This window comes from Sclerotinia sclerotiorum, genomic scaffold (assembly GCF_000146945.2).
Source record: "Sclerotinia sclerotiorum 1980 UF-70 scaffold_17 genomic scaffold, whole genome shotgun sequence".
NCBI lineage: Eukaryota > Fungi > Ascomycota > Leotiomycetes > Helotiales > Sclerotiniaceae > Sclerotinia > Sclerotinia sclerotiorum.
In genome coordinates this window covers 954,640-965,754 of record NW_001820819.1, presented here as the reverse complement: position 1 = coordinate 965,754, position 11,115 = coordinate 954,640, and the positions used below count along the sequence as shown (strand labels likewise).

At 41.2% G+C, this 11,115-nt stretch overlaps 5 protein-coding genes across 5 annotated transcripts; 1 reads left to right on the top strand and 4 right to left on the bottom strand.

The window, feature by feature from the left end:
• Positions 1 to 1,573: 1,573 nt before the first annotated feature.
• SS1G_11308 (hypothetical protein) lies at positions 1,574 to 3,303 on the bottom strand (the record flags this gene model as incomplete). Its single annotated transcript, XM_001588015.1, has 3 exons — positions 1,574 to 2,189; positions 2,234 to 2,680; positions 2,978 to 3,303. 3 exons carry the CDS (start codon positions 3,301 to 3,303, stop codon positions 1,574 to 1,576), a joined length of 1,389 nt encoding a protein of 462 aa, XP_001588065.1.
• Positions 3,304 to 4,052: 749 nt separating this feature from the next.
• Positions 4,053 to 4,808, top strand: SS1G_11307 (predicted protein; the record flags this gene model as incomplete). Its single annotated transcript, XM_001588014.1, has 2 exons — positions 4,053 to 4,081; positions 4,151 to 4,808. The coding sequence occupies 2 exons, from the start codon at positions 4,053 to 4,055 to the stop codon at positions 4,806 to 4,808; spliced, it is 687 nt and encodes a 228-aa protein (XP_001588064.1).
• A 999-nt stretch (positions 4,809 to 5,807) lies between these two features.
• Positions 5,808 to 7,914, bottom strand: SS1G_11306 (hypothetical protein; the record flags this gene model as incomplete). Its single annotated transcript, XM_001588013.1, has 4 exons — positions 5,808 to 6,539; positions 6,671 to 7,262; positions 7,414 to 7,635; positions 7,706 to 7,914. The coding sequence occupies 4 exons, from the start codon at positions 7,912 to 7,914 to the stop codon at positions 5,808 to 5,810; spliced, it is 1,755 nt and encodes a 584-aa protein (XP_001588063.1).
• Positions 7,915 to 8,742: 828 nt separating this feature from the next.
• Positions 8,743 to 8,856, bottom strand: SS1G_11305 (predicted protein; the record flags this gene model as incomplete). Its single annotated transcript, XM_001588012.1, has 1 exon — positions 8,743 to 8,856. One exon carries the CDS (start codon positions 8,854 to 8,856, stop codon positions 8,743 to 8,745), a length of 114 nt encoding a protein of 37 aa, XP_001588062.1.
• Positions 8,857 to 9,139: 283 nt separating this feature from the next.
• On the bottom strand, positions 9,140 to 10,845 carry SS1G_11304 (hypothetical protein; the record flags this gene model as incomplete). The annotated part of the gene is made up of 4 exons (XM_001588011.1): positions 9,140 to 9,283; positions 9,375 to 9,475; positions 9,620 to 10,511; positions 10,801 to 10,845. The coding sequence occupies 4 exons, from the start codon at positions 10,843 to 10,845 to the stop codon at positions 9,140 to 9,142; spliced, it is 1,182 nt and encodes a 393-aa protein (XP_001588061.1).
• Positions 10,846 to 11,115: the final 270 nt, after the last annotated feature.

The following is an 11,115-nucleotide window of genomic DNA, read 5'->3' as shown; positions in this document are numbered from 1 at the left end:
TTATAAATTAAAAAAGTAATTTTATCTCTCTTGTGAAAAACTATCTACATTATTAAAAGATTGGGTGGAAGAGGCCTCTATATTGACTATATTACTACGTGTGTAGGCATATTAATCTCCTCTTGGTATCCTCAGAGGGGACCAATATGCCTGCTTATGGTTCGTCTAATCTAGCCTGTTTAGGTAACCGTATTACTAATCACGACACGTGATTAGTACCGGTAACTTCTATTCCTTTTAACAAATTTTATATTTTATATAATTATATTAAAAAAAATAATAGATCTACTTAAGATTATAAAGATATCGATGTAACGATACTGTACTGGAGGCAGCGGCTGCCTGAGGTTTCGTCTGATTGGTAGTTGTGGGTTAAGGCTTTATCACTAGTCTTCACTTGGAAGTGAAGTCGTTACTAGATCAAGTAGAATGTAGGTAAACTAATTGATAACTAAGTTGAGCACGAAGCTCCTAAACTATGAAACTACTCTGACTATATACTGAACAATAAAGGGGGCCCCTAGGAGCTTTCTGGCTCCTCAAGACTCCTTATCACGCGATTTCTGATGGTGCGTGCGCATACGATCTTCAGGTGACCAAGATCACATACTAATTCGATGAAATCTGATCGTGTTTGCACACGGCCTAAGCTCTCCTAATTAATCAGTTTGCTACCATCGTAACACCATCAATCCTAATGGTGAATCGTGACAATCGAATAGAATATTATTAATCTGGATTAGATTTGTTAATAAATTATTAACGAAGGTTTCTCTTTTCTTTTTGATAATATTTGTAATAATTTGTTTTAATAGATTTATTAAAGAAAAAATATAGTATATTTTTATAGATTGATACTATTTAGTTATTTGATATATATTGTTTATATCTGTTAAAGTGAATGGTTCCTGTGTAGCACGTGCACAGGGCACTAGTCCTATTAGGACTAGATTGGGAAGCTCTCTATAAGAGAGCTTCGCACTTCTATAGAACTTAGAAGAGAGATTAACCAACTAGACCAATATTACCTCAGTTCTGCCCTATCAGCTTCCCACTATTCCCTGTGTGAGGTCATTCCTTTTAACATAGATATATATTATAATCTCTACTGTTATCAAATATTAATAAAAGTAGTATTTAATCTTACTATTAGTCAATGAGAACATAAATATCTAGTATTCTAACACGCCCATATCAATGCCCCTGAATATTCTAGCACAGTGAGACACCACAAGGGCTATACTCCGTACATACCGCACATCTTTTCCCGGAATCCTAGATAGCGCCATATCATTCTTTTCAAAACGTTATCATTCTTATACATCATAATGGACGGTATTTTTTATTAGTTTATACTAGATCCGATAAGTCAGTCTAATCGAATTATTTGTAGATAGCAAGAAGGAAAAGCACGATATAACAAAGTCCTCCTTCTAGCACCCAACTCATCTGAATTAAAATTAATACCTCAATCATTCAATTCATTTGAATCACTATTCATATCTCATTCGTTATCCATCCATCCCATACCCAAAACCCACAACGCCAAATATTGAGATTACATTCAATAAAGCTAGAACCCCATTCCATCTGTACCTCGTTCTCGTTTGACTTTAACATCACTCTCATCCTTTATCAAAGCAGCAACAAATGATCTGAAGTAATCCACGAATGGCTTCAAACTTGTTTTCTCCCAATCCTGTATGCTCTTGCCCTCAATCTCTCCATTTTGAGGTGCAGTCCACTGATCAATTTCGCCTAGAAGTTGGGTAACGGTTGGTACAGCCAGGGGATCAAAATCCCCCACATGTCTAGTATCTATAGGGACACAAACTCTTCCGGTCCCAGGATGTACGACGAATGGACTCTTGAGTAAATGGTTGAGATGTTTACTAACTTCGATATCCAGTCTAGGGTATGTATATTCGAGAACAATATCTTGTTTCGCTTCTAGTAGAGCTCTTGGATCCAATCCTTTTGTGGTTTTTGCTAAGGCATCAATATCAGCCCATTTCGATGCTGATGAGCGTCCAGGAGAAGAGCTCCACTTTTTCCGTAAACTTTCATTCAAAGTTCTATCAGGTAGAAGCTGTAGTAATTTGTCGACTTTATCATCTTCCTCCCATGGATCTTGATCTTGGAGGATATCGTTCTGGAAGTGACCTTTAAGTATGTCAAGACTTCGTCTGCTAAGTGTCAATAGTTGAAACAGTTGTGACGTCAATGTACGTACAATACATGTGGATGTAAAGGTCTTTTCACGTTGACCTTTTTGGCAGTTTGCGCTCCACCTCGAATGAGTTCCAAGTATCCTGCGATGGCCCTCCTTTTCTGATCGTCCATTTGTCTAGCCTTTTTATCGCATACCCAAGCGTGAGCTCCTCTTCTTCCGGAGTATACCCACATGATATGTTTGAAGCCGAAGTCATCCCGTAGCGCAACATCAACCACTTTAATAGCCATTGTAATGAACTGCCAGCATTTGTTGCAAATATTTGCTTTGTCACAGCACGTTCTAATCTCGTCGTAATCGGTCAAATCGATATCGAAACATAATTCTTTGGCGATTGGTCGAAAGGCGGAGGATTTGCGAAGTGTTTTTCGATCCCGAGGATTTGTACTATATACTGGGCCAATTTCAAATCTGGATGGCATAAGACGAAGAACATCTTTACGTAGGCTAGGTTTGATTAGCTTGAGTGAGCCATAGGCATGTATTCACAACTTACAGATCGGAGGTTGAGAAGGCTTGATATCTCAGGTAGGCATCATTTTGAAGAGTAAAAGCAAATTCTCGATGTCCAAAATCAGTCGAAGGAGTTGGGGAATGATTTAGCCATTGGAATAAATGGCGCCAAGGGAAAAGTCTCTGGTAAAAGGATCGCATAACTTCGGGATCTGATGCTCGAGATGATGGCCCAATTTGTCTTGATATTTACTTAGCTTGCGAGTTCGGGACATCTCTTCCAACACTTACACTGGGGAAGCCGGAGCTTCAGGAGAACTCGACGCCTTTTTGTCTTTCGCATTTGTACTTGGAAATTCATCATCGGATTCAACATCTGCGAATAAATCCTCCAATTTGACCTCGGGCTTTGTAGCTGGTGTAGGTATAGCCTCGCCTTGTACTCCAGCGTCTGCCATTGTTATATCATCGTCATCATTCAACTCAGCGGCGTCCTTATTGGCCGAAATATCCTCTGCTTCTTGAATTATTTGGGCATCGTCGCCAGTTTCTTCGGTATCGAACATATTCTCTTGTGATTGTATTGTAGCTCCTTCGGGAGAAATAGAGTGTGGCATATTGTTGTTCGGATATGTATTCGCACTTCACAGTCTTTTGGTGAGAAATAAGTTTAGTTTTTTGAGCCGAAAATCAATTTAAACTTGGACGCGTCTCGACGCGATCATTCCTATTTTCGTGATTGCGCACTAAGATAAGCTGATAAGGTCAATGAATGGACGAACGAACTTACTCACAGCTTAGTCATAGCTTAGTCATTTCATCACCTTACCTAAGCTGATTTTATTCTCTAGTGCTCCATGGCTCCATTTTCAAATTCAAATTCAAAATCTAATAAATGATGAAGAATTTTACTATTTGCAAATCAATACATTGTGCTTTTCATCATTCAGCTTTTCATCTTTCCACCTTTCAAACCATGTAATAACTATAAATCTCAATGGAAGGAAACCCTAAACATTGAAATGTCAATAATTATTACCACGCCGTCGTGACTCCATTCCGGTGGAATGCAGTAACTACTTGCCCAGATGATATTATACTCATTACGCTTGGCCTGTTCCTTCCTTCTCAACTATGCCTTAGCTCGAGAAACAATGAAGAGAAGGTACTATGAGCGGCGGTGCTTCTATCATCCTCTCCCTCTACTTCTTCCAAATCCCCACTCAATATCCGCCACATCTCATATCAAATTAACCTTTTGAACCCTCGATAGACATATTCGTGATTATACACATGAATTTTGCATGTCATACGGAGTCGAACAACACAAATATCACCCTGCAGTTACGTGATTCCCTAGGCACAAATGTCAGATCTTTTTGACCTGAACATTGGGTTAGATTTCCCTTGCTTTCATTGCCTATCATGCTCTGCTATGTTCGATGCTAATATAATCTTATACAGCTCCCAAGGGAACGCTTGGTTTTCACTTTGGATCAAATATGAGGGCGAAGATTGGCCGGTGAGGTTTTCTGTCAAGTGCGAAGCTGCTTTGTCTCACAGACAGAGCTTTTTTTTCGACTTAGGCTTGCACTACCACCCCAATAACCCGATTTTCCTCGAGGACCGTTATAAAGACAGCTCTGTATTTTTAATGAGATGCCTACAAGGAGAATCTGTGTTAACAGTATTGAGGAGTCATGAGGAGAAGCGTTTCACGGACGAGGAGAAGGATAAATGGTCAAGGATGCTTATACATTTGTGTGCACTCTGCGAAAGGTGGGGGCTTCCCCATATTTTCAATGAAGCAACATATCAGTTTGCAATCCTGCAGGAGTCCCCATTGGTGCCTCCAGAACACATCGTGCTTATCTTCAAGGTTACAGTGCCCGGATCGAGTTTACGTCGATTAGCCGTTAATATGGTCATGAGTGAAAGAAATGATGGAATTGGAGAGGCTCGACTGCAAGCTTATTTGAGATATAAGAGCTTGTTCAGCGACGAAACAGAGCTTCTGGATGCCTTGCGGGAAAAACTTCAGCTTCCACTTAGCTCGGTGTTTTGGTATTCCGGCTTTATGAAACGGAGTGCATGGGCGATCTATTACATGAAAGTTTATTAAGAGGAGATAAGTATCTTTACCGTTATTTCATTCGTTCACACAACTTGGGGATTCACATTGTTCGGAGAAGTGTTGATTATCTGAAGGTGGCGCATGGCTACTTGTACCTGGAGTAATTGCTATAGGGATAGGCAACTCAGAATTTCAACACAGATTAGGGTGCATTATGAAATGATCAAGGTGACTTTGGTCATCTGAAAAGTCTTTGTGCATTCAATAAGCACTACGCTCCCTCTAATCCACTTAATATGTTGGCAGGTTTATGTAAACATTAATGACCAACCGACTAGAAGCCGAATCAGGCTGTTTAGTTCAATCATTGAGCAACCTATATACATGGCTACGGACCACGGTATGGGGACTTGCAAGTTGCAACCAGTGTTGGAGGCCATCCAACCAATTCTCCCCATGTATTATTCTCCTCTTAGATGCGAGGGTAAAAATAAACTGCCAATATACCAAGGGGCTTGATTAGTGCTATTAATTCCGCCTGGGAAACTGGTATTCATGTATAATTTGCAGTTCTTCATCGACCTTTATTTGTAAATTTTTATCCAGCTGTATTTCTCACCACTATTCGGTATGGCACTTGATCAATCTAATCTTACGACGAATAGAAACGGGAGACTGAGACTTTGAGTAAGTCAATCACAACATTGATCCACGCCCGTTTGATCATTACATGAGCGTCAGCACAGAGGTTTTGTGGAGGCCATGAACTGATTTACAATAACATACCAACACATCTTTATATATACTATGAAGTCATATATTATAACATGCCACGCAAAATTCATCATGTAATAACATTGAGTATCATTAAAGCTATATCATACAATATAACTTGGGTATCTTCTTACTCCACAAATGCAAAAACCTTAAAAGCTCTGAAGCAGCTAGAAACTCCTAAAAAAAAGCTTGTAAAGAGTCTCAGAACGTGGGCCTCACGCGCCACTAAACGCAAAATCCACCTTCTAATCCAGATATTATCTCTAGCACTTAAATGACTCCCATGACTCCCGCCAAGAGATCACCTATTTGCTGTCTCTTTTCTCCCTTAATCTTCCTACGCTTATTTCGCCTAGATCCCGGGCCACCAGCCTCCTCAAAAGTCTTTCCCTCATCCTGCTCCTGAGCTTGTTCACGTGTCCTAGTTTTAGCGGCAGGAATTTTGATACGAGTATATACATATCCCCTTGCTCCGACTCCTACGTTCCCGCTGGTGTATTTGAGAGATCTATCACTCATTCCTCCATCATAGAATGGTTGGTGTAAATCTGCGCGCGATGGTGTATATGATAGCTCTGGACCGAGACGAAGAGAAGTAACAGGAACCGCTGATATGATTTCACCAGAAACAATAGGAATCGAATCACCAACTTCTAGGCCAGCAGCACGCAAGTCCTCGTCATTGCGGAGTTCACTGATACGATTAAGAGAGGTGAGTGTGCGGAATTCCCAGGTTTCAAGCTCGCGAAATTCTTTACGACTGATATAATCCACAGCTTCAAAGTGAGAAAAGCCAGTTCGTCGGAGTTTAGCCCGGCCAGCAGGGGTTTGCTCCATCATTCTAACTCGCTGTTCAGCGTACAGATAAGCGCTATTTCGTGCTGATGTTGAAGAGGAAGTCGGATCTCCTGTAAGAAAGGCTGATAAATTTGCTCGGAGAATCATTGTAATCTTGGCTTTGTCCCACAAAGGTTTTGCAGCAGATCTTCGAACTGCTCTGACCTGTAAATACTGTTGTTAGAATTTGCTTGTCCCCAGTGCTGAGCAAGTTTGAACACAAAGGTCCGTGCTCAAACCATTACCGAGATCCTTTGAAGGAAAAAAGGGGTTCTGGAATCAATGAATTAACTTACGGGAAGACCAAGAGTAGTGCGCAAAGCCATAATGTGCTTCACACAGTCTGATTGTAAGATTTCAAGTAATCCTCCATCAGGGTGAACTTCCCAGCCAAGTCTTTCAGCTCCAAGTTGAGCCAATCCATTGAAACCGCAGTCAAGAACATCGAAAACAGCTAAAGCAGGAAAACGATTTAGGTGCTGAAAGCAATTGTTCGTAATCTCTTTAAAATTCCGGAGCTTTAGGATCCTCAGTACTTGGAATGCCTTTCCATTGATTGCTTCTTCACTCCAGGTTTTTATGACCCTGTCACCAAAGCTGGCGTCGAACGATTTACCGGTATTTCTGGAATGATGGACATGCTTAGGGTTGACGATCTCGAGTGCTACTAGATTAGTTATTGCAGATAACTCAACCATATCCGAAGTTTTGAAAGCAGTCGTGATGGATAAGTGCACAAGAAAGTCAAAACTTGTTGAACTAAGTGGCTTGGTATAGATAGATAAGGACGGAATTGGCTCTGCGATAGAACTGCAATAACGAAATTGGTTTAGAATAGCACCTTCGTGTCGATCGAGGACCTTTGAAAAGGCCTTCCAAGTATTAAAACTATAGACACATCTATGATAAAACCGTCAGTACAAGGTCTCGCTACCTTGGTATTGTAAGTCTTCAGGATAAGGTGTGCTGTGATAAGGTTTATGGGAGTTCCTTGTAAAGGTACTGGATTAAGGGCAGGCAATAAAAGACCCGAACTAACCTCTTGGACAACTCGCGCCAGAGAAACTCGAGTTGTAGCGAAGGTATGTACTGAATCTTTTCATATGTAATGTCACCAATATTCTTCACAATTGAATCAACTGAAAGTTGAATTAAACGTGGAACGCGGCGTTTCTTGCGTTTAAATTGTGCGACAATTGTTTCTTTAGCGGTAAATTCTTGATCGTCATCAGATTCTTCCCAATTTGCTTCTAGAAGTTCGCTGAAGGTTTGTTAGTTGCTGTTTCGTAGACTTGAAGGAAACCAGCATGCTGAGGAAACTTAAAGCTTACTCAAATTGATGATCCCAGCGATACTCCGAGACTTGAAGCTCCCGAGAAGTCGTTTCGTAAGACACTTGGCCAGAATCCGGATCAATTACCCGCCTAGGTCCATCTAACAAACCGCGGGGTAGAGGACGAGAGGGTTGAAGAAGAATAAGTCCTCGAGCGCGTTGGCTACTCTCACGGATGTAACCATTTATTCTCGTACTCAGTGACATTCTTTTGAAGGTTATACTTGTAACAGAGAGGCACAAAATGTGTGAAGATTGATGAAGTAACCGCGAAAATTCCTTCGGTACTTAATCCTGATAGCTATAGTCCCTTAGAATGCTTTAGACGATTGAAATTAGTGACTCTATTTCGCAAAGGGAGCTAGTAAAGCTCTTACGCTAACTGCTGAATGATATTGACAACTGCAGCTGCAGGAAGAGCACCGTCGAGCTTCGCTGTAAACTGTTTAAAACGAACTTACGATCCCAGAAGAGAAAAACTGAACCGATTGAGGATTTGACAGTAAGTGAGCGCAACTGAGGAGTCTGAGGACGAGAACAAACTTCCAGTAGATTGGAGCTTTTCGTAGCCAGACTGTTCAAATCGGCGGTTATGATTTCGAGGGAAACATGAAGGGATCAGAACAGTAATGGGTATTATAATTGCGACAACGCTCCAGGAGATAGAGTTCAATGGATATAATTGTATAGTAGCAGGAAAGTTTTAGTAGACCGAAATCGTGGACTCAAAAAATGGACAATAAAAAATCCAGCTCGTAGAAAGAGTCCTAAGAGCGTTCCATGCAAATACATGCGTATGAAAATAAATACGACCTCAGCAACATAATAATTCACAAAGTTGGATAGAATTGGATGTTTTGATACCGGGAAGACGGATGAGGCGGCAGTGAGGTTTCGATTAAGGTTATGGCAAGAGAATTGATGCCTGAGAAAAGTTGACTTGCTTCGCCTCTCCTCTCCTCAGGGTGTCTCGTGAAAGATTCCGAGAAGTCATATCATTCCATTAGCGTTATCTTTTCATTTTCATTTCTTTACTCACTCGGAGAGAAACTTAGAACAAACACGTTTGATGCGTGTTAAACGTGATGTGGCATGATGACTCAGCATCGCGTTGACCTTTTTCCGTGCTTGGCCACCACGCCGACCCATTTGGAAACATTCGAAGGGGAGAAAAGAAAATCTCAACGTGAAGAGGCTCCAAACATGCTAGTAATCTGTCGTTTACATACATACTTGTAATCGCCGGGGCGCTTATCGATCCGTCTAGTCACAGTAATATCTCATGTCTAGTACATCAACCCACTTTCGAGCGTGATTCAAGCAATGACAATTTATTGTAAGAAGACAATCAAACAACAAAAAATCCACTATCAAAAATAATTCACATCTAACCTCTATTCATCCCATTCCCACCTATCTAAAGCTCTCAATCCTAAAACCCATTCCTCAAATTATCATATTTACTCTCCGGGTACTCGAGACAATTATCACTTCCCTCTAGTATCCCCAAGACATCAACCACGTTATGGATTAAAGATTTTTCACGCTCGGGATGATCGGCTGATGATTCCCACCACTGTTTGAGTTAGATTAGTTATTTGATGGGAATGGATTGAGGATGAGAGGGGAAGTAAGGGATGGAGAAGAAGAAAAGAAAAGAAACATACCATGGCGCCACCGAGACCTCTTTCCTTGATATAATAAGCTTTTCTACGAGCGATTTCTACCGTGTCGTAGGTTATGAGAGTTTTTGTGTCTTCATTGTATGCTTTTATAGTTCATTAGCTTTTGGTTTCTATGTCATGACACTGATTCATCGACATAACACTCTATCCATAATTCTTCATCTTAATGCTGAGAAAGAAGACAAAGATTGAAAAAAGGTAGGGAAAGCAAAACAAGACAAACTCACAATAACTAGCACAAGTCTCCTCATCCACAATTTCTTCTGCTCCCTCCTGAGGTAACTTCTTAAAATCATGCACACCATTTTCCCAAGTGCCCTCTCCGACCCCATTAAACGGTTTTCCTAGACCCTCCGTTCCTTGAAACGCCCTCCCATAAATCGGCATCCCAAGTACAATTTTATGTCCCTGTACTCCTCTCGCTTCGTAAGCTCTCACCGCATGTTCCGTGTTAAATGGCGTGGAATCTGGATTACTTTCACTAGGATGTAGATTTGCCTGGTGTCCTGCAACGCTATCCCATGATCCCGCATAGTCGTAAGCCATTAGGTTCCAGAAATCAATATATTCGTTCATGCTGCGAACATCCATGTTATTGTAATTTTGAGGACCGGCGGGGCAAGCTACAGTGAGTTCGAAGTGGTGAAAGTTAGATAGAGTGCTGGAATAGCGATCCATGGCTTCCCTACATTCTCTCAAGAGAAGAACGTAATCCCGTGCTTCATCGGTGTTTTTAGGATATTCCCAATCGATATCAATCCCGTCAAACCCCAAATTCCTAATCAAATCCACCGCGCTCTCGGCAAATCTTCTCCTTCCACTCTCTGTAGAAGCTGGTTGAGCAAAATTAGATGAATAGGTCCAGCCACCAATACTGAGCAGAATCTTCAAGGAGCGATTTCGAGATTTGAGGATATTGAGTTGCTTCAAGCAGCCATATAAATTAGTGCCGACGTCATTCCAGGAATCTCCTTCGAAATGAATATCGGTATCGGCCCAGCCGTCAGTCATGTACACCTCGCCGGATTCCGGGCGAACATTGGCGAAAGCATAGAGGACGTGAGTTAATTTTTCGGCAGGAAGTTCCTGGGGAAAGTGTTTGCGGCCGTAAATTGCCCACTAAAATAGCTGTCAGTATTTTTTACCATAAAGCTTCATCATTTTGCCATCCTCCCTTCTTCAGATTGTGGTGCTGTGAATGGAAATCACGAGATTATCGTGTACACTTATACAGCGCCATATCATTGTCCCACCACGTCTCAAGATGGTATTTAGAACCAAATCCTCAATTCCAAATCCCGGACTTCAACAATATTTCCAACTTCAATCACCATTGCCCACCCCTTAAACCCCTTAAACCTCACCCACGAACCCCCAAGAAGATAAAGAACCACCAAACCAAACCTACATTAACAAAATACGCCACGGCGCGATATCCATCACCACCACCCATATTGTCACCCAAGCCCACGTCCTTATAATCCTCACTTATAATTTCCTTCCCCGCTTTACCCTCTTCACCCAACCCAAAATCAAGACCCGCTATATCCCACGTCCCAGGACCCTTTCGCAAGGTAATAAGTAGAGCGACAAAGGATAAGAATAAAGGGATACTGAAAAAAACAATCTTCTTGATAGACGCCACTTTGGATATCTTTTCTAAAAAATTCTTTGAAGTTAAGAAGGTGAGATGCTTTTATATATAAGTGATTTATTTCCGTTG